Source organism: Hemitrygon akajei, chromosome 27 (genome assembly GCF_048418815.1).
Source record: "Hemitrygon akajei chromosome 27, sHemAka1.3, whole genome shotgun sequence".
Lineage (NCBI taxonomy): Eukaryota > Metazoa > Chordata > Chondrichthyes > Myliobatiformes > Dasyatidae > Hemitrygon > Hemitrygon akajei.
Window position 1 is genome coordinate 7,197,154 of NC_133150.1, and position 24,685 is coordinate 7,221,838.

Below are 24,685 nucleotides of genomic sequence, written 5' to 3' on the forward strand. Positions count from 1 at the left end.
CCTCGGACTCAAGTGCATCTTACCTCTGGCGATCCAGAACAGGAATCGGCGGGAACATCAACAGTCTCCAAGAAGGAACAACAGGAACTGCGCGTGCGTGAAGGAAGGGGCATGCGCAAACATGAGCAATTTGAACTACAAGTCCCAGCTGCGATTGGAAGTGGAAGTGAAAATGAATCCGAGGTGGATTCGGATTCTCTGGAACATACAGATGAAGATGAGGAAGTAAAAGAAGAACAACAGGAAGAGGTTGGAGGTGGAAGATCTTCTGGAGACATAAGAGAAGCTTTGGCGCAAATAATGCATGAATTAAAAGAATTAAAAACATTAAAAAATAAAAGAAGATATTAAAAATATGAAGACTATGTTTGATAAAATGGTGAAAAAACAGGAGAAAATGGACAAGAAAGTTAAAAAGTTGGAAGAAATAACGAGAGACACTATTGATAGAGTGAATAAAATGGAAGATAATATTATTGCCTGGACATCAGAAAGAAAACGACTGTTGGAAAAAATAGATGTGCTTGAAAATTTTAGTAGACGAAATAATATTAAAATTGTTGGTCTTAAAGAAGGGCTAGAAGGAGAGGATCCAATAAAATTTTTTCAAAAATGGATCCCGGAAAATTTGGAAATGGAAGAGGGAACCCAGTTGATTGAACTCAAAAGGGTCCACTGAGCCTTAAGACCAAAACCTCAACCTGATCAAAACCCACAACCAATCTTGATAAAATGCTTAAGATATCAAGATAAAGAAAAGATCCTGAAGGCGGCTGCCCAATGTGCCAGAAAGAGAAATGAGCCTTTGATGATGGAAGGGAAAGCAGTTCTTTTCTATCCTGATATAAGTTATGACCTTTTGAAGAGAAAGAAGGAATATAATCCAGCGAAAAAAGTTTTATGGGAAAAGGGTTATAAATTTATATTGCGCCACCCGGCAACACTGATAATTTTTTTGGATGACGGAAAAAGAAGATTTTTTACTGATTATCGGGATGCAGAGGAGTTTGCACAAGAACTCCCAAATATTCGCTAGACACAGTAAAGATTTAAAAGTGAAACAGATTAAAGATGAAGACGGGGTCAGTGAAGTGAGTTGATGGACATTAAGGACAGAAGAATATTTAAATATACTTTTAATTATATGATACAGGGGGAGAAAGGTAAAAATTTGAGAAATATTAATCGCGAGTAGTGATATTTTTTCTTCTCTTACATATACTTTTTTTCATGTTATGGGGAGCTGGGGGAACTTCGGATCGATCGCTACGGGAGTCACATGTGTAATCATGGCGTTTGCCATGACCCGCACAACGAAGGGGGTAATGTTGTGTTTTTTTTCCATTCACAACATTAGCAGGGTTTTTTTGTTGTTGTTTCTTTCTTTTTCTTTTATCTTTCTTTCTTTGCCTGGATGATCAGAGGGGAGACACATAGCAACATGGAGAATTTTAAAATAATTCCCCAAGGTACTATGAGAGTTGAAATATTATGTATTATTATAGATTGGAGTAACCCCATTAAAATAATGACTAATTTAATGAATTTTTAAAGTTTTAATGTTAATGGGCTTAATGGACCAGTGGAAAGAAAAAGAATTTTAACATACATTAAGAAAATGAAAATAGATATAGCTTTTATACAAGAAACACATTTAACAGAGATAGAACATCAGAAATTAAAGAGAGATTGGGTCGAAAATGTTATTGCAACTTCATTTAATTCAAAAGCGAGGGGAGTTGCAATTTTGGTCAACAAAACTTTACCAATTAAAATACAAAATGTATTAATTGATTCTGCGGGAAGATATGTAATTAAACATTGTCAAATCTTTTCAGAACTATGGACTCTTATGAATATTTATGCACCAAATGAAAACGATGTAAAATTTATACAAGAGGCTTTTTTGAATTTGGCTGATGCACACGATAAAATATTAATAGGTGGAGACTTTAACTTTTGTCTAGAACCAGTTTTAGATATGTCAACAAAGGTTGTTACAAAACCAAAAGTAGCAAAATTAACTTTATCATTGATGAAAGATTTAAATTTGATTGATATATGGAGAAGAATTAACCCAAGAGAAAGAGATTATTCATTTTATTCAAATAGACATAAAACATATCAGCGAATATTCAAGACAGAGTGAAAAATATGGAATATAAAGCAAGAATATTGTCAGATCATTCCCTTTGATAATGACAATGATAATGATGGATAAGGAGGAATCGATTTACAAATGGAGATTTAATTCAATATTATTAAAACGTCAAGATTTTTGTGATTTTATGAAAAAACGGATTCAGTTTTTTTTAGATACAAACTCAGATTCAGTTGATGATAAATTTATATTATGGGAAGCGATGAAAGCATATTTGAGAGGCCAGATAATAAATTATACTTCTAAAATTAAGAAGGAATATATGGTAGAAATAGATCAATTGGAAAAAGAGATTACAAAATTAGAAAAAGAATCTCAAAGATATATGACAGAAGAAAAACAAAGACAACTTGTTAATAAGAAGCTACAATATAATACACTTCAGACATACCGAACAGAAAAAGCAATTATGAGAACTAAACAGAGATATTATGAACTAGGTGAAAGATCACACAAGATTCTTGCTTGGCAGTTAAAAACAGACCAGGCTTCCAAAACGATAAATGCAATTAGAACAAGTGTAAATAAAATTACTTATAAACCTTTAGAAATCAATGAAATTTTAAATTTTTTAAATTCTGAACTGTATCAATCAGAATCACAAAATGATATTGTTGAGATAGAAAGGTTTTTTATCACAAATAACTCTCCCAAAATTGAATTCAGAAGAACAGAAGGGATTAGATGTGCCTTTTACATTAAAAGATGTCGAAGAAGCTCTAGGATCACTTCAGAGTAATAAATCTCCAGGAGAAGATGGTTTTCCGCCTGAATTTTACAAAAAGTTTAAAGATTTATTAATTCCTCCTTTTATGGAACTAATACACCAAGCGGAAAGAACGCATAAACTTCCAGAACCTTTTTCGACAGCTGTTTTAATAGTATTGCCAGTAAAAGACAGAGATCTTTTAAAGCCAACATCATATAGACCTATTTCTTTGTTGAACATGGTCTATAAAATAATAGCAAAGATTTTATCTAATAGATTATCTAAATACTTACCAAAATTAATACACATGGACCAAACAGGATTTATTAAAAATAGACAATCGGCAGATAATGTAACTCGGTTACTTAGTATAATTCATTTGGCACAAAAGAGGGAAGAAATGAGTGTGGCATTTGGTTTGGATGCAGAAAAAGCATTTGATAGATTGGAATGGGATTTTTTATTTAAGGTATTGGAAAAAATACGGATTAGGAGTATCTTTTATAAAATGGATTAAAACCTTAAATACTAACCCCAAAGCTAAAATGGTGACAAATGGCCAAATTTCAACATCATTTCAGTTAACAAGGTCAACTAGACAAGGTTGTCCATTATCACCTGCTTTATTTGTGTTGGCGATAGAACCATTAGCTGAATTAATTAGAACTGACTCAGATATGGGTTTCAGAGTTAATCAGGAGGAATATAAGATTAACTTATTTGCTGATGATGTTCTGATTTATCTAACTAACCAATTGCATTTATCTTCTAGATTGGAAGAATATGGGAAAATATCAGGATACAAAATAAATTGGGATAAAAGTGAAATTCTACCCCTTACTAAAGGAGATTATGGTCAATGTCGATTAATAACTCAATTTAAATGGCCGATAAATGGTATGAAGTATTTAGGTAGAAGATTTGATAATGATATAAAGAATTTATATAAACTAAATTATTTGCCATTATTGAAAAAAATTCAAGAGGATCTTGATAAATGGATGATGCTACCAATAACATTAATAGGTAGAGTCAATGCTGTAAGAATGAATATATTCCCTAGATTACAATATTTATTCCAAACACTACCAATACAATTACCGCAGAAGTTTTTTCAAGAGTTAAGGAAATTCCTTTGGAAAGGTAAGATGTCAAGAATATTGGTGGAAAAATTAACATGGACATTTGACCTAGGAGGGTTACAATTACCAAATTTTAAGAATTATTACAAAGCAAATCAACTTAGATTTATTGCATCTTTTTTTGATGAAGATAAACTGGCATGGATTAGAATAGAATAAGATAAGATAGGAGAAAATATACCAGAAGACTTTATATATAAATGGGAATCTAAATGGATACGGGAAAAGAAAGAATCTCCTATACTAAAACATTTGATTGATTTATGGAATAAGATAAATGTTGATGATGAGATAAAGAAATCTTTATTAACAAAGAGACCTTTAATTCAAAATAAACTTTGTAACGTTCTCGATCAGGTGTGACGGAACCCGAATTAAACGTCGAGGTAAACCGTAGTCAATGAAAACAAGGTCGCAGTAAGATTAACCATTTACTGTTCACTCTTCACATTAACGTATGGTGAAAACTGTTGATAAAACAATACAAGATTGGTACAGTGTTTCCTTCTAAATATCACATTTGCATCGTGAATACTTGCAAAGGTAAAACTACAATAACTACATTACATTAAAGTGCAGCATACAGTCAGAATCTACCTGCTCCATTGACTGCTTTAAATACACTTCAACACAAACTATCCCGACTCTTTAACTAACGAAAACATAAACCTTATCGACCGTCGTTACTTTTAACAGAATCAGCGTTAACATTTTAATTCAACATATCGATTATCTCATGACATACAGCGTTGCTTTCACTGTGTCTCTACTGCGTAGAGAACAACCTTACTCGTGCTGAACTGCCACATGTGAGCGCCCCCCACCCTTGCGTTTATCCCAAACCGGTATTTTCCCACAAGACGCGGCGAAACCGGATGTGACATCATCGCATGCCGTGATATATTACAGACAAATGAATTTTACTTAAACAATCCTAACTTTAACTAAAAAATGCTAACAAACGAATTACTAAGCGAAAATATTATAAACTAAATAACTGCCATAAAGGCAGCACAAACTTATTCCTTTTACCATGGATATTTAACTTTTATATAACTGGTTTCACAAAGGGATTAGATATATAGGAGACTGTTTTGAAGGAGGTATTTTAATGTCATTTGACCAATTAAAGAATAAATATAAAATATCAAATAACACTCTTTTCTGTTATTTCCAATTAAGGGCTTATTTAAGAGATAAACTGGGTCAAACAATGTTATTGCGGAAACCTAATGAAATAGAAACTTTTTAATTCATAAAGGAAAAATTAAAACAATTATTTCTGGTATGTATAATTTGATTCAAAAACAGGCAATTAAACAAGGAATTCATACGTCAAGACAAAAATGGGAAACCTTTTTTTGAATATTAAAATTGATGAAACAAGTTGGTCAAGATTATGTCTTGACAGTATGACAAATGCAATAAATGTTCGACTAAGATTAGTACAATATAACTTTTTACATCAGTTATATATTATACCACAAAAAATAAATAGATTAAACTCAAATTTATCTGATTAATGTTTTCGATGTAATCAAGAAATTGGTACTTTTTTACACTCTACTTGGTCTTGTTTTAAAATTCAACCTTTTTGGACAAATTTAAGAGTTTTACTGGAACAAATTATTGGAACACAGCTTCCACACAATCCAATATTATTCTTACTAGGTGATATTGAAGGGATAAAACCGAAACCCAAATTGAACAAATAGCAGAAAGAGTTCATAAAAATTGCGTTGGCAGTAGCCACAAAGGCTATTGCAGTTACTTAGAAATCGGATTTATACTTAAGTATAGATCGTTGGAAGAATGAAATTTTCAGTTGCATTCCACTTGAAAAAATTACTTATAATCTAAGAAATAAATATGATATATTTCTGGAAATTTGGTGCCCTTATTTACAAAAGATAGGATTAAATATATAGGTGCTCCGAAGATAAAATTATTGGTCATCTGAGGAAAGAAACATAGATATACATTAAAGCTAATTTGAACTCCATGGAGCATGTGGGGATCTTCCGATATCCAGGCTTTCTTTCTTTCTTTTTTCTTTTTTTTTCTTTCATTTCCCCCCCTCTTTTTCTTATATATAGGGATATGTTAGGGGGAGGGGTTAAGGGGAGGGGGAGGGGGGAGGGTCGATATATATATATTTTTTTCCTTCTATTTTGTAACTCATTTGAAAATTCAATAAAAAAAATTAAAAAAAGAGAATGAGGATGTAGTGGACAATGAGGAAGGCTATTGTTGCTTGCAGTGGGATCTGGATGAGCACGAAAAATTGGGCTGAAAAATGACAGATAATATTTAATGCAGACAAGTCTGAGCTGTTACGCTTCAGTAGGACCAGCCAGGACTAGTCTTACACAGTGAATGGGAGAGTGCTGAGGAGTATGGTAGAACTAAGTGATCTGGAAATACAGGTTAATTAATCATTGAAAGTGGCATCATAGGTAGTTATAGTCATAAAGAAACCTTTTGGCACATTGACCCTCATGAATCAGGAGGTGGGATGTAATGTTGAAGACGTATAAGTTGTTGGTGAGGCTGAATTTGGAGTATTGTGTGCAGTTTTGGTCACCTACCTACAGGAAAGATGTAAACAAGGTTGAAAGAGTACAGAGAAAATTCACAAGGATTTTGCTGGATCTGGAGGATCTGTGTTATAAGGAATGGGTTAGGACTTTACTCCTTCGAATGTAGAAGATTGAGAGGATATTTGATAGAGGAATGCAAAACTTATGAAGGTTATAGAGTAAATGAAAGCAGGCTTTCTCCACTCAGGTTGGTGAGACAACCAGAGGTCATGGGCTAAGAATAAAAGGGAAATATTTAAGGGGGACATGAGGTGAGACTTTTTCACTCAGAGGGTTGAGAGTGTGGAAAGAGCTGCCAGCATCAGTGGTGCATGCAAGCTCAATTTCCCCATTCAAAAGAAGTTTGGATAGGCACATGAATAGTAGGGGTATGGAGGACTATGGTCCTGGTGCAGATTGAAGGGAGTAGGCAGCTTAAATGGACTAGATGGGCCAAAAGGCTTGTTTCTGTGCTGTACTCTTCCATGACTCTGATTCCACAAGGAAAATATTTTACTTGTTTTGCTAGAAGGACTGTTGTGATTTAAGGCAGCTCACCATAATTATCTGAGAGTAGTTAGAGATGGGCAATAAATGCTGGATACTCCAGAATCTGAAACTGAATAAAGAGAAAAGAAACACTACTTTTTCAAAAAAATCACCTAATCCTGTTCAAAATATAACTAGGATTTACCTTGCTATCTTTTTATATTGAAGGGTGCAGTAAAATAAGATTATTTGCACAAGCTTCTTTCAATGCACAATTCTCCACTTCCTCAGTCAAAAATTGGATCTCCCTCTGGAGAGTGCATCTTTTATTGCAGTAAGAAAATACTTCATCGTAAAACAGGAGGGGATACATTTTTAATGCACTGGACTTTATTATCATTTTACTGCTTTTTTTACACTCTGAACCATTTCTTTCACAATTACCAGTTGACCAACAAACACTTTTCAAGAACCTTCCTGCCATGGTTGAATCAATAGACCTGATCTTTTTTTGTTTTATTTTGGTTTCTATCCAGTACCCACAATTTTGATGCGTTCTTGATTTTAATTATTTTAATCAAAGTGGCTTGCTTTATTTTATGTTTCAATACATGCTGTTGCTCATATCTAGCTCTTTTGTACCTTTCACATGAATCTTGATAATAGTTATAGAATTTTATTGCTTTTGACCCAGTTCTGCTTTGCTAATTCAATCGAAAAGAATTTTCGTTCATTCTCCATTCTCTGCTCTTATGCTATTTTAAATATATCTTAAATATATCTCTGATGCTTTTTTTTACAACAGAAGTACTTTTTGATTGGTTGTAAAGTCCGTGTTGATACAGACTTACATTGGGAAGGAAGTTTTAAACCCAATTATTTACAATGTATGCATGTATAACTTTCTGCTTCATGATTGCAGCTATTCGACAGGTTTTTACAATGGCTGCCCTTGACACATCTGTCCCTTGCGATTAGCAACTTATCTCCATGCTTCCATTCTACTATATGAACATGTCACTTCCCAGTTTTGTGCTCATTTTGCCTGTAAACACTTGTATGTTTATATTTTCCCACAGCTCTGCAATGAGTATCAGTGTAACTTATTTTTATCTTGGAACTGTTGGTGTGGCTTTATCATTCCTGTTTATTGGTTTATCACTTTATTTTACCACTGTGGTGTTATCACTCTCTTACTGATTAACTGAGATCTCACTATGTCACCTTTAGTAACTAGTTCCTCCTTTGTCCAGTTCTTCTGGAGTATTTGATTATTGTCTGCCTATCGTATGACATCAAGTCCCTTTTTTAGCATTGGCTCCTTTTGTTTTCCCCCAATGTAACATATTTGGCCTTTTCCTTTTTTTTCGTGCTGCACCCCTTCCTCCAGTATACAACTAAATGTCCATTGGAATTACAATTCCAACACATTGTATTTTCTGGCTTGATGGCTTAATTGTCCACCAGCAGCTAGAAGGCAAGGATAACTATATTCTATTTAGTATTGCGAAGTTTAGAGTTGTACTACTGTTTTGTCTTCTACGAGAAGGTAGATGACTGAATGGTGGAGTAGACTCAAAGAGCTAATTGAAATTAGTGGGAAGTTAGAGGATTGGGAAGCTTTTAATAAAACCAACAGAAAACCATAAGCAGGGAAAAGATTACATATAAAAGGTAAGCTATCCAATAATATAAAAGAGCTTTAATATTATTTTTCAGATATATAAGGAGTAAATGAGGAGTGATAGTTGATATCAGACTGCTGGAAAATGACAATGGAGAGGTAGTAAGGAGGGGGACAAAGAAATGGCATACAAACTAAAGTACTTTGCATCAGTCTTCACTGTCAAAGATACTAGCAGCGTGCCAGAAATTTGAGTGTCAAGAGCAGAGGTGAGTGTAGTCGCTACTACTAAGAAGAAGGTGCTTTGGAAGTTGAAAGGTCTGAAGGTAGATAAGTCATCTGAAGCAGATGGGTCCTGAAAGAGGTAGCTTAAGAGATTGTGGAGGCACTAGTAATGATCTTTCAAGAATCATGAGTTTTTGGCATGGTTCTGGAGGACAGAGAGATTGCAAAATGTCATCCCACTCTTTAAGGAGGGTGGGTGGTGGAAGAAAGGAAGTTACTGGCCAGTTAGCCTGACTTCAATGGTTGGGAAGATGTTAGAGTCCATTATTAAGGAGGTTTCTGGGTACTTGGAGGCACATGATAAAATAGGCCAAAGTCAGCATAGTTTCCTTATGGGGAATCTTGCCTGACAAATCTGTTGGAATTATTTGAGCAAATAACAAGCAGTATAGATAAAAGAGAGTCAGTGGATGTTGTGTATTTAAACATAGAAACATAGAAAACCTACAGCACAATACAGGCCCTTCGGCCCACAAAGTTGTACCGAACATGCCCTTACCTTAGAAATTACTAGGGTTACCCATAGCCCTCTATTTTTCTAAGCTCCATGTACCTATCCAAAAGTCTATCCTATCATATCTGCCTCTACCACCGTTGCCGGCAGCCCATTCCATGCAGTCACAACTCTGCGTAAAAAAAAACCCACTTACCCCTGACATCTCCTCTGTACCTACTTCCCAGCACCTTAACCTGTGCCCTCTTGTGGCAGCCATTTCAGCCCTGTGAAAAAGCCTTTCACTATCTACACGATCGATGCCTCTCATCTTATACACCTCTCATCTTATACACCTCTATCAAGTCACCTCTCATCCTCCGTTGCTCCAAGGAGAAAAGGCCGAGTTCAGTCAACCTATTCTCATAAGGCATGCTCCCCAATCCGGGCAACAGCCTTGTAAATCTCCTCTGCACCCTTTTTTATTATATTTTTTTTGCTCAGCATAACAAAACTTTCTATTTCCAGATACATTTACATTTCTTCCCCTCACAGATGCCAGCTATCAGAACCCTTCCATCAAAATATAGACATCAACACAACATCCTATACAAAAGCCCTTATTAGTATAGCAGACAGATTTACATCTACATACTGCAGAAAAGGTTGCCATGTTTTATGAAAACTATTTGTTTTGAGTGTACCTTACATGTCAAAAAGTCCAAAGGAATGTATTCCATGATTAATTTATGCCAAACAAAAAGTCCAGGTGCCTTATCGGATATCTGCACCCTTTCTATGGTTTCCATATCCTTCCTGTAGTGAGGCGACCAGAACTGAGCATAGTACTCCAAATGGGGTCTGACCAGGGTCCTATATAGCTGCAACATTGCCTCTCGGCTCCTAAATTGAATTCCACGATTGATGAAGGCCAATACACCCTATGCCTTCTGAACCACAGAGTCCACCCTGTGCAGCTGCTTTGACTTATGGACTTGGACCTCAAGATCCCTCAGATCCTCCACACTGCCAAAAGTCTTGCCATTAATACTATATTCTGCCATCATATTTGACCTACCATAATGAACCACTTCACACTTTTTGGGTTGAACTCCATCTGCTACTTCTCAGCCCAGTTTTGCATCCTGTTAATGTCCCACTGTAACCTCTGACAGCCCTCCACACTATCCATAACACCCCCAACCTTTGCGTCATCAACAAATTTACTAGGCTGAGTGCACTTGGCCTTTTCTCCTTGGAGCGACAGAGGATGAGAGGTGACCTGATAGAGGTGTTTAAGATGATGAGAGTCATTGATTGTGTGGATAGCCAGAGGCTTTTTCCCAGGGCTGAATTGGCTAATGTGAGAGTGCACAGGTTTAAGGTGCTCGGAAGTAGGTACAGAGGAGATGTCAGGGGAAAGTTTTTTACACAAAGAGTGGTGAGTGCTTGGAATGGGCTGCTGGTGACTGTGGTGGAGGCAGATACAACAGGGTGTTTTAAGAGACTCCTAGACAGGTACATGGAGCTTAGAAAAATAGATGGCTATGGGTAACCCGAGGTAATTACTAAAGTAAATACATGTTTGGCACAGTATTGTGGGCTGAAGGGCCTAGTTTGTGCTGTAGGTTTTCTTATGTTTCTATTATATCAAACAAAAAAATACTTTCATAGTTCAGCCAGACAGTAGGTACCAGGAATTAGGCCCAATGGCTTAGAAAGAATACAAGTATACTTCTGAAACATGGCCAGCATGAAGTGCTGATAAAGTCTCATAGCTCGATCAACTTGATTCCTGGTGTAGTCTCTGTAGAGCTGGCATGTATTTCTTGTGACCATGAGTTTCCTCATATTGAATTTCTTTCCAATCCCAACAATTTGCTAATTTCGTTAATTGGCTGTCACAGATTTTTCTTACTATAGAAGGTGGTAGGAGAATCAGGTTGAATTGATGGACAAATGAGAGAGAATAAAAATTTCTGGAAATAAGAGATGGGATTCCTCTGAGAGCCAGTGTGAACTTAATGCGTGAATCGTTGCCATTTGTGTTATGAAATGTTGGTGCATGCCTGGCATTGTATTGATGATAGAGGCTATGAGTTTGTGTGGTGCTGTCAGAATAGCTTTGGTAAATACTACGTGATATACTAGTGGTGGAGGGAATGAAGGTATCCTGTCACGATTACGATACCAGTTATTCAGGCTGAGTGGTGTTGGAGCTGCAGCTGTACTCATTTTAAGCAAGGAATGCATACCATTGTAGAAATGTGAGAGAGGGGGAAAATTTTGGGATTTGTGGGATTATTTCCCCATGCAGTGGTAGGTACTTATAACGTACAGCTAGGAAGCTGGCAGAAGCAGACATGATAGCAAAGCTCAAGAGACATTTGGACAGATGTGAACAGGCAGGGAATGGAGGAAAACATCAATGTACAGGCACTTGGGATTTAGTTTGGCATTGTGGTTAGCACAGACATTGGGTTGAAGGGCCTGTTCCTGTGTGGTACTGTTACGTATAGAATTTGGGTTGGGGAACATTTTTCTGTTCCTTATTATTAATTTTATGGTCAAACTCCACAGTGAACTTTTTCCAAACACTATTATTTACATATTGTCAAAGTAAACAATTTTCCTGTGAACATCTCTGATTGCATTCAGAGTTAGAATATAGTTTTATTTCTACAGTAAAATTGTGGTTTATTTAGAAATGGATACAGGTAGTCCCCGAGTTACGAACGTCCGACATACAGACAACTTGTATTTACGAACCGAGGATGAAGAGCACCGTCTGCCATTTTAAGTCATTGCCGTTGACGCTGTGTTGAGTGTTTAACTTTGTATTTGGCTTAAATTTTTCCTAGTAAGATTCACCCTGACCCTGCCCCCCCCCCCCCCCCCCCCATTCTGGTTGGCTGGTGGCGCAGTGAGATCAGTGCCAGGCAGGAGAATAGAGTTTCCAGAGTTCGATCCAATGATAGACTGTTCCCGTGCTGGGTTGATGTTGATCCTGTGACTCCGTACCATCCGTGTCGGGCTGATGTCGAGCTCGCAACTCGACCTCGTAAAAAAAAACACTGCCACCTCCAGTTTAAATTCCCACGCGGAATATTGTGGAGGATCAAATACCCAAGCCCAGCACATTGTCCCATTTAGCTTGTCTCAATGCGGTGGTCCTTAGGGCCCAGCGGACCTTGGGAGCCGGCAAAGCTCGGGAGCCGCCGCTTGCAGTGTTTCTGTTCCATTGACGGGAAGTGATCACGATTAAAAATAAATTGGAAATAATAAAGCGTTTGGAAAGAGGTGAAACACCTTGGTCATTGGAAAAGTGTTAGGTTACAGTCGGTCAACGATCAGAACAATTTTAAAGGATAACGGAAAAGTGAGAATAATGGAGCATATGAAAGGTGCTGCCCCGATGAAAGCTACAATTATTACTAAGCAACGCAGTGGTTTAATTATTGGAATACATACGTTTCTTAAGTGTTTTATATGCATAGAAAGGTAAAATATATACTATATACTAAGACAAACATTTGACAAATTGACGCTAAATAATACTGGATGCACTTGTTCCGACTTCCGTACAAATCCGACTTAAAGACGGACTCAGGAACGAAACTCGTATTTAACCCGGGGACTGCCTGTACTCCAATTTGCATTGGTCACTGCTTTTTTAAATAGGATAGATGTAACATCGTACTGTGAATTCCCATATAGCTGATCTGAACATAATTTGGATACCAGAACACACTTAACGCTTGATGCAATCATGTTTGCATAAAACCATGTGTAGCAAGAAAAGTTTAAAAAGATTTTTATATATTGTCCACTCCAGTGCAATTGATTTAAAAGAAAAGAAGTTTTCAGGCTTTTATCAAGGTTATTAACAGATAAAAACAGATTTTTAAAAATTGATGTGTAAAGACCACAAATAATTGATTCCAACATTGCCAAATAAAAAAAATTAAGATGCAGCAAATAATGAGTGGTTTGCAAATATCCACCTCTTAACCATAAATTAGAAACTTCTCATGAGGTAGTAATTTCAGTTCAGCTTCTGATTCTGCTGGATGTTGTAAATGTAACGTTTTTATTTAGAGATATAGCATGGAACGCCCTCTGGTCTAAAGAGCCGCACTGCCAAACAACTCAACTATTTACAGGTATTCTTAGCCTAATCACAAGACAACTTCAAATAACCAGTTAACCTACTAACCAGTGTATCTTTAGATTGTGTTAGGAAGCGGAACACCCTTAGGAAACCAATGTGTTCATGGGGAGGAACATACAAGTTCCTTACAGATGGCGTTGGAATTGAGCTGTAATAGCCTTATGTTAACTGCTATGCTACAGTGGTGAGGGCCAGGTTTTTTTTTAGGTTTTATCTTGATTTTTTTGGTAATTTTTTATTGAAGTTAATCATCAAACAAACATTTCTATAAGATCATATAGTTATATTTACTACAAATCTCCACAATATTTATCAGAGGTATATACATAGAAAAGAGAGGAAAGAAAGAACAAGCAAAAGGAGAAAACTGTACAAGTAGGGAATGATCTTTTATTTTACAACATATTCACTGATTTGTGAGAATAAAATCAGTCCTATGAGGTATTATGTAATTAAACCATTTTTCCCAGTATGAATCAAATTGTTCCAACTTATGATTAACAGATACTGTTATCTTCTCCATTTTGTGAATGTCCATTGTAATTTCCATCCATGCGTTTAAAGTTGGGCTCTCCTGTGATAGCCATTTCCTGGTAAGAGTCTTTTTACCAGCCACCAACAGTATATTCATTAAATATATATCTCTTTTCAGCCATTCGTGAGGTATATACCCAAAATATATGGTCTTACTTTCTAAGGGTATTTCACATTTAAAGAGGTCTTGTAGGGCATTATGTATCCCACTCCAATAGTTTTTGATAACGGGGCATTCCCAAAAAATATGATAATGGTTTGCATTTTGATTTCCACAATTTCTCCAGTAAACAGGGAGATTACTATCATAATGGGATTTCTGAGAAGGTGTAATAAAATATCTTATCAAGTTTTTCCATCCAAACTCCCTCCATTTCTGTGAGCTGGTACACTTCCATACCTCCATATTATTGTCCGTTCTTCCTCAGCTATAATAATCCCTCCATTTGACAAACCTTTATACACGCTTGAAATTATTCTATTACCATTATCTGAATTATATGCTTTTCTAAATAGCTCGATCAAACATGTACTTGCCTTGGTTACGTTTTTAAACCCTCCTATTAATATACTGTCACATCTGTAAATACTGATAAAAGTCTTTCTAATAAGTCTTTCTCTTTAAGCATTTCAAAACTGAACCGTGTTCCTTCTTTCATTATATTACAAAGAACTGTTATTCCTTTAGCTGTCCAGTCCTTAAATCTAGCATCTAGTTTATTCAGAGTAAAATCCGAGTCATATGCACACCATTTAAGAATTTGCAATATCTCCCTCTAGTTTATATTCTTTTATAATAGTTTTCCATATTTTAAGAGTCCATTTCACCCATGGGTTATCAGATAGATAGATAGATACTTTATTCATCCCCATGGGAAATTCATCCATAATTGACCGTAGCCTACTCAGTGCCCTTCGCTCAGCTACCGATGTTAAACTCTCCAGTACTTTGCCCACGACAGAGCCCGCCTTCCTTACCAGCTTATTAAGACGTGAGGCGTCCCTCTTCTTAATGCTTCCTCCCCAACACGCCACCACAAAGAAGAGGGCGCTCTCCACAACTGACCTATAGAACATCTTCAGCATCTCACTACAGACATTGAATGACGACAACCTTCTAAGGAAGTACAGTCGACTCTGTATCAGTAGTATTTATGTAACTTTGTATGTTGTTATCAGCCAAAATTGTCTGTATGGGGATGGAAAGTATCCTCTCTTCAATGTTTTTCCATTGAGCGTCATATGACAGGTTGCACCAGCATATCACAGCTCTCAACTGTGCTGCAAAATAATCTCTAAGAGAAGGTAAGCCCCATCCCCCCTTTTCCTTGGCTAATTGCAAAGTTTTGAGATGAACTCTTGGCCTTTTACCTTGCCATATATATGATGACGTTGACTCAGGCCTGAGATGCCAGTATCGGGCATTTTCATGCCTTAGAAGGTGCAGAACAAAAGACTGGCATGCCACTCCTCATACAGGCATTATGCAGTATATTTTTCTTGATTTTATGAGGTCGAGTTGCGAGCTCAACACTCAACTCAGCACGGATGGAAAGCATACTCAGGAGCAGCCAGATTGGATTCGAGCCCGGGAGGCTCCATTCTGGAGTCTACTGCTGATGTCACTGCACCACCAGCCGACCACTGATCTTGATCTTGATAGCATTTTGTTCCATTCATTGAATTGATTTTGGTTAATCTCTATTGGTAGGGTCTGAAAGAGATATAATAGTCTGGGCAGTATATTCATTTTAATGGATTCAATCCTTGAACTGAGATTAAAAAAATGAATTAGGTTCCATCTTGTTATATCTTCCTTAATTTTTTTATATATAGGCGAATAATTGCATTCTGATAATTTTGCTAAATCTTTTGACATAATGATGCCCAAATATTTGAAAGACTCTGTTTGCCATGCCCAGGGATATCTACTTTCAATTTCTCTTGGTGGGCTATAGTTATATGTAAGTAATTGGGTTTTATCTATGTTGATCTTGTATCCTGATAATTGGCCATATTGTTCAAAGGATTGCATCAATTTAGGTAAAGAGTATGTTGGTTGCCCTAGATGGATCAAAATGTCATTGGCGTAACAGGTCAATTTATGCTCTGAGGCTTTAATATGACATCATTTTGTCAGATGTATTGAGCTAATGGTTCCAAATATAATGCAAAAAGTAGCGGTGACCATGCACAACCCTGTCTCGTGCCCCTTTCTAGGGTAAAACTATTTGATAAATATCCACTGATTTTAATCCTAGCAGTAGGATTGTCATAGTTTTAATAATTGTGTCATGTAAACCAAATCTATGTAAAACTCTGTAAAGAAGATTCCAATTAACCAAATCAAATGCCTTTTCAGTGTCCATGCTTATCACTATTGCTTCGATTTTATTTTTTTGTATATGATCCATAATGTGAAGTGTCCCTTGTATATTGTTTTGTGTTTGGCGTTGTTGTATAAAACCTGTCTGATCATTATATATCAGTGTGACTAGGAACTTTTCTAATCATTTGGCCATGATGGAGGTAAATAATCTATAATCCACATTAAGAACAGATATTGGTCTAAATGACCCACATTCCATTTTATCCTTGCCTTCTTTTGGTATAGCTGACATTATCGCCTCCTTCCAGCTGGGTGGCATTTGCACGCACCTTTTTTTAAAGCCCAGTTCATTGTGGGGAGTAAAACAGGAATTAACTAATTTTTAAATTCTTTATACCACTCTGCCGTATATCCATCTGATCCTGGTGATTTGCTTAATTTAAGCCTACTAATTGCAGTTTTTAGTTCACCTTCAGTTATGTTAGCAGTCATCGTCCTATTTTGTTCTTTGCTTAAAATGGGTAACTCTAGAGAATTCAAGAAGGTGTCAGTTTGGGTTATGCTTCCCCCTAGAACTCTGGAATATAGAGTTTTGTAAAGCACTTCAAAAGCTTCTTGAATTTCATTTAGCTTATTTTTCTTAAATCACTTTTGTTCTTGGATCCCTAATTCTATGAATTGTATTTGTGCTTTTTTTTTCAGTCTTCATGCCAGTATTTTTATAGATTTAGATCCACTTTCATAGTGTCTCTGTTTCAGAAACATTAAATTTTTCCTGATTTCTTGTGTAGTCAAACTGTTAATTTCATTCCTAATATTTAACATTTCTGCTAATGTATCCTATGCCAAACTCAATTCGTTTTTTTTTCTAGTTCCAGTTTTATCTTGATTTTGTTTCAAGGTTTTTTTTTCACATGCAATGTGTGCCACCTGAGAACTGTTCTTTGACCTCGGCAAATACCATATTGACACTAACCAGAAGAATTGGCATAATTTAGATGAATTAGAAGAACTTAAGGTTAGCGTTGGAACCATTTTTGGATGTTTGTTCAAGCTTTATTGTTGTTCCACCACACTCAAAGGTGGAATCTTATGTGCTGTCCTTCTGTATTAAATGGCATTCTGTGAAGTAATGAAACCAACTATTTAGAAAGTTTGTGGTGTTGAAATTTTTGTGTCGTGTGGAAATTTTCATGCAAATAAAGGAAAATTACAGGAGATGATGTGCAGGTCAAGGCCGAACAAATTATGGGTGTCAACCACATTTTTGCTCTGTCCCATAACAAATAGCAAATAACTTTGAGTGGTTCGATCATAAGTGCATTTATTTTGCTTGCAGCAAGGGGAGAACATCACCACACAAGTACCGGTGGTCACCTCCAAAAAAAGACAACATATCCGTAGATTCCGGACTACAGAGCGCACCTGATTAAAAGCCGCTGGCTCTAATTTTAGAAAGAAAATCAATTTTTTACTTGTACAGGCCGCACCGGATTTTCGGCCGCAGGTGTCCCACGTTGTAATATGAGATATTTACACAGAAAGATATTACACGTGAGGATTTTTTAACTTTTAATTAAATCCATATGGTAACATAAACAAATACATATTGCAAATGCTTTTTTTCGAACCGTGCCTGTAACGCGGCTACTTTTAAATATACGTTGCGTATACTTTTTTACTGAACAACATTCCAATATCTCCTAACGACTGGTAAAAAATATATATACTGCAGCCTACCAGGAAAAGTTATTGATCGCCTTTAACTTAAAAGCAGCGTTTTGGCTCCGCCGCTCGCCCCCGCCGTCCCATTTATCGCAAACCGGCATTTTCCCACAAGACGCGGCGAAACCGGGTGTGACGTCATAGCATCCCGCGATGTAGTACAGAAAACAAATATAGTTAAAACTCTTCTAACTTTAACTAGAAAATGTATTACTAAGCGAAAATATTATAAACTAAATAACTGCCATAAAGGCAGCACAATGCTTTTCTTCGAGTGTTTTCCATGTTGATGAGGGTGAGTACAAATGACTGATTTACAATAATTTAATTGTGAAAGTGCGCTTGATTTATCGTACAATTTCATTGGACCTCTGTGAACTACTCATCAATTTTATTGGTCTACTGTTACGAGGCAAAATGTTTTCGGCGGCATGAAAAAAAATAATGTATTAGCCGCACCGTATTAAAGGCCGCAGAGTTCAAAGCTGTTCAAAATGTGGGAAAAAAGTAGCGGCTTAAAATCCGGAATCTACGGTACTTGGGTTTAATCAGAGGAGTTGACATTCTTCCAGTCATGCATCTGCTGGTCTGTAGTTTGTCAAGGATTTGCGTTCCATTGGGATAATGTTGCACGAATACTATTAGCAAAGCAATACAAGTGCAATACAAGTTCCATTTTGTTGAAGACAAAACTGACATTTTCTTACTACAAGTACGTTTCTACAGGGGCTTGAATTAAAACTTAAGCAAATTGAGAGAAAATATTTATTTTGAATTTAAAGTGGTGCAGTATGCTCATGTTTGAGTTGAGGATTGCATTGCAGATTTTTAATTTATTTGGCGGAGGTCTCACACAAGAGAAAATAGTGTAAAGGGCGTTGCTCATCTGTGTACTTGGCAACCAAGTTATGTTGAAGTTGTTGAGCTTTTCTGTCGTTGAGCTGCTGTGGTGAACTACATATACCTGTCTGGACATGCCCCTCTGCTGACTGCTCCTGTGGCTCCTCCCACAGACTGCTGTATAAAGGCGATTGGAGGCACTGCTTCTCCCTCAGTCTCCAGGATGTTGTGTGGTGGTCTCTTGCTGCTAATCGTGGTCTCTTGCAGCTAATAAAAGCCTATTGTTCGCCTCCCGTCCCCGAGAGTTATTGATGGTGCATCAGCTGCTACAGTTTCGCTGTGTGGTTCCACATTGCATCTCTATCAAATGAACTAGCTTCAGAGATTGTCAAGATGGGGAAATTAGCATTCTGACTGTCCATTTGAGAAGGATTCACTTAATTTAGCTGCCTTACAATTTTTTTCACCCTCCACTGACATCTTCATTCCACATGGGGAAGATCTACAGAAAATAATAACAAGGGTTAAGATTCCATACTGGTCAAAAGAATGTTATCAGATTCATGGCGAGTTGATGTTATGACAACTTGGCACAAGGAAACTCCGATGATTGAACACTGAAGGCTCTAAGTTCCTGTGCAAAGTGCACGGCTTTACCATTAATTTTGTGAACATAGTGATTTGCTATCTGACTTACAGTCAAATGATTCGTGTAACATAAGTTTCCTGAATTTGTACTCAAGATATTGTGTAAGCTCAGTACAAAATTTAAGGAATAAAAATGAAAAGTGCAGGAAATTCTCAGCAGGTCCGTAGCCTCTGAAGGAAGAAACACAGTTAAAGTTTCAGAATAGTAACAGCTTTTCATAACCCTTTCTTCTGAAGGATCATTGACTTGAAATGTTTTCTTGTTTCTCTCTTAACAGATGCGGCCTCATCGGAAGCATATTTTTAGTGTTTTGTTTTTATTTCAGATCTTCATCTTCAGTTTTTTGATTTTCAATTAGAAAGTAGGGGATTATTTACTTCAAAGTTACCTTTTAACAGTTTTATACTGACTGTGAGTCAACCACTCGGTCACTGAAAACTTTTTATCTTTGTATTTTAATATACAGGTTTTCATCCAGTGTATCCTCCTTTCAGTTTCTCTTTCTGTACTTAATGAAACATAGTTAGCTGCAATGACAGAATTTGCTTGTTCAGACCATGCACTGTGATTGTCTTTAAATTTAAAGACAATATTTAAATTTGATAGTTTTTTAAGATTAATAGCTTGCCTGATTCACTTATGTTCCAGGTACACTGCAAATAGTATATAATAAAGGTAGAAAATGTTGGATATACTCCAGTATTCAAATGTTTATGTTTCTATATTTTTTGTTTTTATTTTAGATTCCCAATATCAGAGATCTATTGATATATCACTTGTAGAAGGGACTGCACAATTTTCACCTCTTTTGTAGGACAATATATCATGCAGATAATATTGTCACGGGCGGCCTAAAGAACAATGGCTGCCATTTGTTGCCATGTGAAAATGGTAATGGTTAATGGCAAAGCTCACTTTCAAAAAGTGAGTTTTCTTGAAGATGTAAAGCATTTTCTATGCCAGTTTCTGAATGGGATAACGCAGCAAGGAAAAGCACAACAGCTTCTGATTTTTTTTCCTTTACAGGACTGCAAGTTTGATGTTCGAGTTGGTAATATTCGGTCACATGGAAATGTAGAAGGATGACAATTGTCCTCAAGAGAAATTTGCTTTCTGATTGATTCCTCAATGTAGGAATGTAGTCAAGAATGATTAAGGATATGTAGCTTTGTCTTGCCATGTTATGCTGAGACTCTTCCAATGCACTGTCACAATGAGTCCATTTCTTTTCCTGCAAGGATTCATGTTGTATACTTAGATTATTGTGTTGACTTCATTGACTATGTTGGAATAAAGTAATATTTCTGAAAGAATGTTTTTTCTTTTTCAGTATTTGGAGAGGGCCAAATGTCAATTGTGTGGATTGCTCAGGATATACTCCACTACACCATGCTGCTCTAAATGGACAAAAGTAAGTGAGGAACATGCAGATGAAAAATTTGGAATTTTGGTCTTTTATGAAAGAATGAAGCATTCAGTGTAAAATGTGTTGACTGACTATATATTTTAGTGTAATAGTTTTGCATATTTTGAAAATGAAAGAATAAAGCAGTCTTGAAAGTTTTTATGATTTGCTGAAGGTATCCTGTTTTTGCTCTCAAAGTAGGTCTGCCATGGTTCAATGGAGAAAGTTCAAAAGTTCATTTTATTATCAGAGTGCATACATGTCACCACACCCCGAGATACTTTTTCTGCAGGCATACTGAGCAAATCTATAGAACAGTAACTGTAAACAGCATTATCAGTGAGGAGCATCAATGTGTTTATAAGCAGCTGAATCAGTGAAGTTCGTAGAGCTAATGATATAGAGGGTGCAAACTAAGCCCAAATAGCAATAATCATTTTGGTTTAATTATACTTAGGAAATGCATGGTCTACAGAGATGTCAAAATTTAGTTTGTTGCCACAAAATTGAAATACATGTAACTTGATGAAATTAAGATTTGCTTAGACACTGGGAAATCATTGGGAAGTGCTTGCTTTTGGCATATGTCTGATGCACAGAGTTTCAGTTGGAACAAATATCCTGTGGGGAAGTACAAGGTCACCCACTCAAGGCTTGAGAAAATCAAATTAAAGCACTAAATGGAGACTGAAGAGGTTCTGTTGATGCTGGAGATTTTAAGCAAAGTACACAAAGTTGGGGGAACTCAGCAGGTCAGATGGTATCTCTGGAGGGAGGTGAGTGTTTCTTAATGATGGGATGGACCTCAACTAAATTGTAGTAGAGTAGATTTCATATTACAATGGATCTCTGCGTGAGTGACTCCTTTTCTCAGGGCTGCTGGCCTCAGTCTGAAATGGAAACGTTGCGTTCAGTATTGAATGCTGTGACGTTGCACAGCTTGAGGTTGCCCACATGATCTATATATTTTGCATTTTATTTCTTTTCCAGGATAACATACTACCTCCCAATGTTACAGTCTTTTAGTTTTGTAATAAACTTATTTGATATCTGGATGAATACTTACTGTAAATTCATATACAAATTTTTAACGATTCCCTTTATTAGCCTGCATGTTATATCTTCCAAGAATAAATTAATTTGTCAAACATAGCTAAATATAAAGATTCCAGCAATTTTTCAGTGACAGTTTTCTGCTTTGCATTTATCCCAGTTAACATTAGTATTCAAGAACAGAGAGAGACAGAGTGCAAATCACTATTTAAAAACAGTGGAGACTTGGTTGCTGTCCTACTACTGGATGAAAGTGTTATTTTCCCAGCAGAGTGCTATAACCTTAATGCTGACCTGGCAAACCAGCAGGTTCAGTCCTAAAAGATGATACAACACCCTGAAGTTTCGAGCGTGTGCACCAAAGTCAGATCTGATTTTGTTTCATTGAGCAAATTGGCATTTCCAATCAAATCACTGCACAAAATAAGTTCATTCCTGCCTATCAGTAAAGATTAGATGGAAACTAAGTTTTACTAGAGAGTTACCAGGGTTAAAATGGGCACATACTATGAAAGGTTGAATAGGCTTGAGTGAAACTACCTTATTCTTTGAAAGTCTGATATTTATCCAGTTCATTGCTAACTGTTTAAAGAGAAAATGTTTCCTGTGTTTTTAGAATTGAGAATAAAAAAATTGAATCATGCAAATTCAAGATTGCATCAGGGAATGATCGCCACAGTATAGTGAAAATCTGGATCTTTTGCACCCCACTCCATCAAAATAAAACATTATAAAGATCAATAGACTTTCATTAGTGATTCATAATGTGGGATATAGGTTAAAGGAGGAAAATGGAATTGAGGATCAGATCAGTCAATTAAGTTTTATGGACTCAGTGCATGAAGCTGATAGAGCTGTTCCTGTTTTATTCTTTGTAGTACTTGAAATGAGAAACTGTTCTGATAAAATTGAATTCATATCTTGGAGATTGGCTTGAATTAGGAGAAAAATACTGAATCTCTGGTAATCAGTTGTAACTATTAATATACTTTGGTTCAATTATTGCCTGGGTAAAGGCCAGATGGCATGTTGTGACCACGAAAAGAGCACAGAATGCATTATTTTCAAAGATAATTGAACTTAACATACCTTTGAAAGCAAATTGATGTTGTAATAATACTATTTAGTTGTAATTGAGCCACATACTGTCTCTCATTTAATTACATCAGTTTGGAAATTATTGCAGGATCTTCTTGCCACCATTTCTGTTTAAAGATGTGATTATATTTTTTCTGCTCATAGGGAAGTTGTTGAAATGCTGCTGAAGAATGACGCCTCCACTAACATTGCAGATAATAAAGGATGCTATCCACTTCACTTGGCCGCTTGGAAAGGGGATGCACAGATAGTGAGACTGCTTATTCATCAAGGACCATCTCATGCAAAAGTTAATGAACAGGTCTGAAGTCTCAGGGTTTGTGATGAGTGCTATTGAAACAAATAAGCTAACTAGTTTTAAAGATCGTGGAATTTGTCTTTAAATTCATATTGATGATCAGCTGCAGTGGAAAAACTATACAACTGACATGAGGGCCAGAGATCTTGTTGGGACTACATGCTGCTTTGGATAGCTTGACAGAAGCATCATTATAATTACCAAGAGTCTTCTTACAGCAAGGTTTTACAGTCACATGGTTTGAAGTGGTGTCATCTGCTTTAGATTTGGTTTTAAAGTTTCTGGTAATATTCCATTTTTACACCAGTGAGGCTTAGACTAATATTAAAATTTTTACACCACTGAGGCTTAGACTAATATTAACATTGATGGACAACATGTTGCATCTCAAAAAGTCTGATCGCAAACAAGATGACCAACAAAATATTTAACTGAATATCTTGTGTTCATAACGTAAACAAACTAAAAAAAAATCATGTTTAATCTTGTGGAACAGGGGATCAATACAATTTGACTTTAAGAGATACAAGTAGGTCTTCATTATTTTGATCTTTTATATTATTTACAGACTTAAGTATAGGGAGTATATAAAAAAAATCAAAATCTTTTTCTAAAAATAAAAGTTCAGAATTATTTACATAGACAATACTCTGAAATTGCGTAGCCTTAAGGCCATTCATCCTTTTACCACACTTCACCCCTATAGTGTTTGACTTTTAGTTATAGCTAGCGAGAATTAAGCTTTCACCATGTTTTCCAATAATATCTTCCCGGTAATTCAATAGAAATACTGTGATAATGTGTCAGTTAAATTAATAATTAAAAATATCAGTGAGAAGTGCCATATTTTGAACAGGTGCTCAGTTTCTCTCTGTATCCACGCTCCCCATCATTCCAATATTGCATGAAGCAAATTAAATGCCCCATGAAAATAAACTTAGACTAGCATATTTCATGTATTTTTACCAAAATTTGTAATATACTTTTTAGCCTTGAGGAAAATGTCTGTACAATGACATTTAGAACATTCAACATTTAGAAAAATATTCACTTAGATCTTGAAAATGACATTGTTTCTTCGTGAAAGGAGAAACTGCTAAATGTCATATATTGAGGAAGTTATTGTGTCACGATTGGGGAATGAAAAATGATTCCAGTAAT

At 36.1% G+C, this 24,685-nt stretch overlaps 1 protein-coding gene across 9 annotated transcripts in view; it reads left to right on the plus strand.

Annotated features, from left to right (window-relative positions):
* LOC140717105 (ankyrin repeat and SAM domain-containing protein 1A-like) overlaps nucleotides 1–24,685 on the plus strand; it is a 460,793-nt gene that overhangs the window by 87,381 nt on the left and 348,727 nt on the right. For all 9 annotated transcript variants that reach the window (XM_073030322.1, XM_073030323.1, XM_073030327.1 and 6 more), the window contains exons 2-3: nucleotides 21,001–21,081; nucleotides 23,371–23,527. In XM_073030322.1, coding sequence (XP_072886423.1) covers nucleotides 21,001–21,081; nucleotides 23,371–23,527 — 238 coding nt within the window. The remainder of the gene's footprint in view (nucleotides 1–21,000; nucleotides 21,082–23,370; nucleotides 23,528–24,685) is intronic.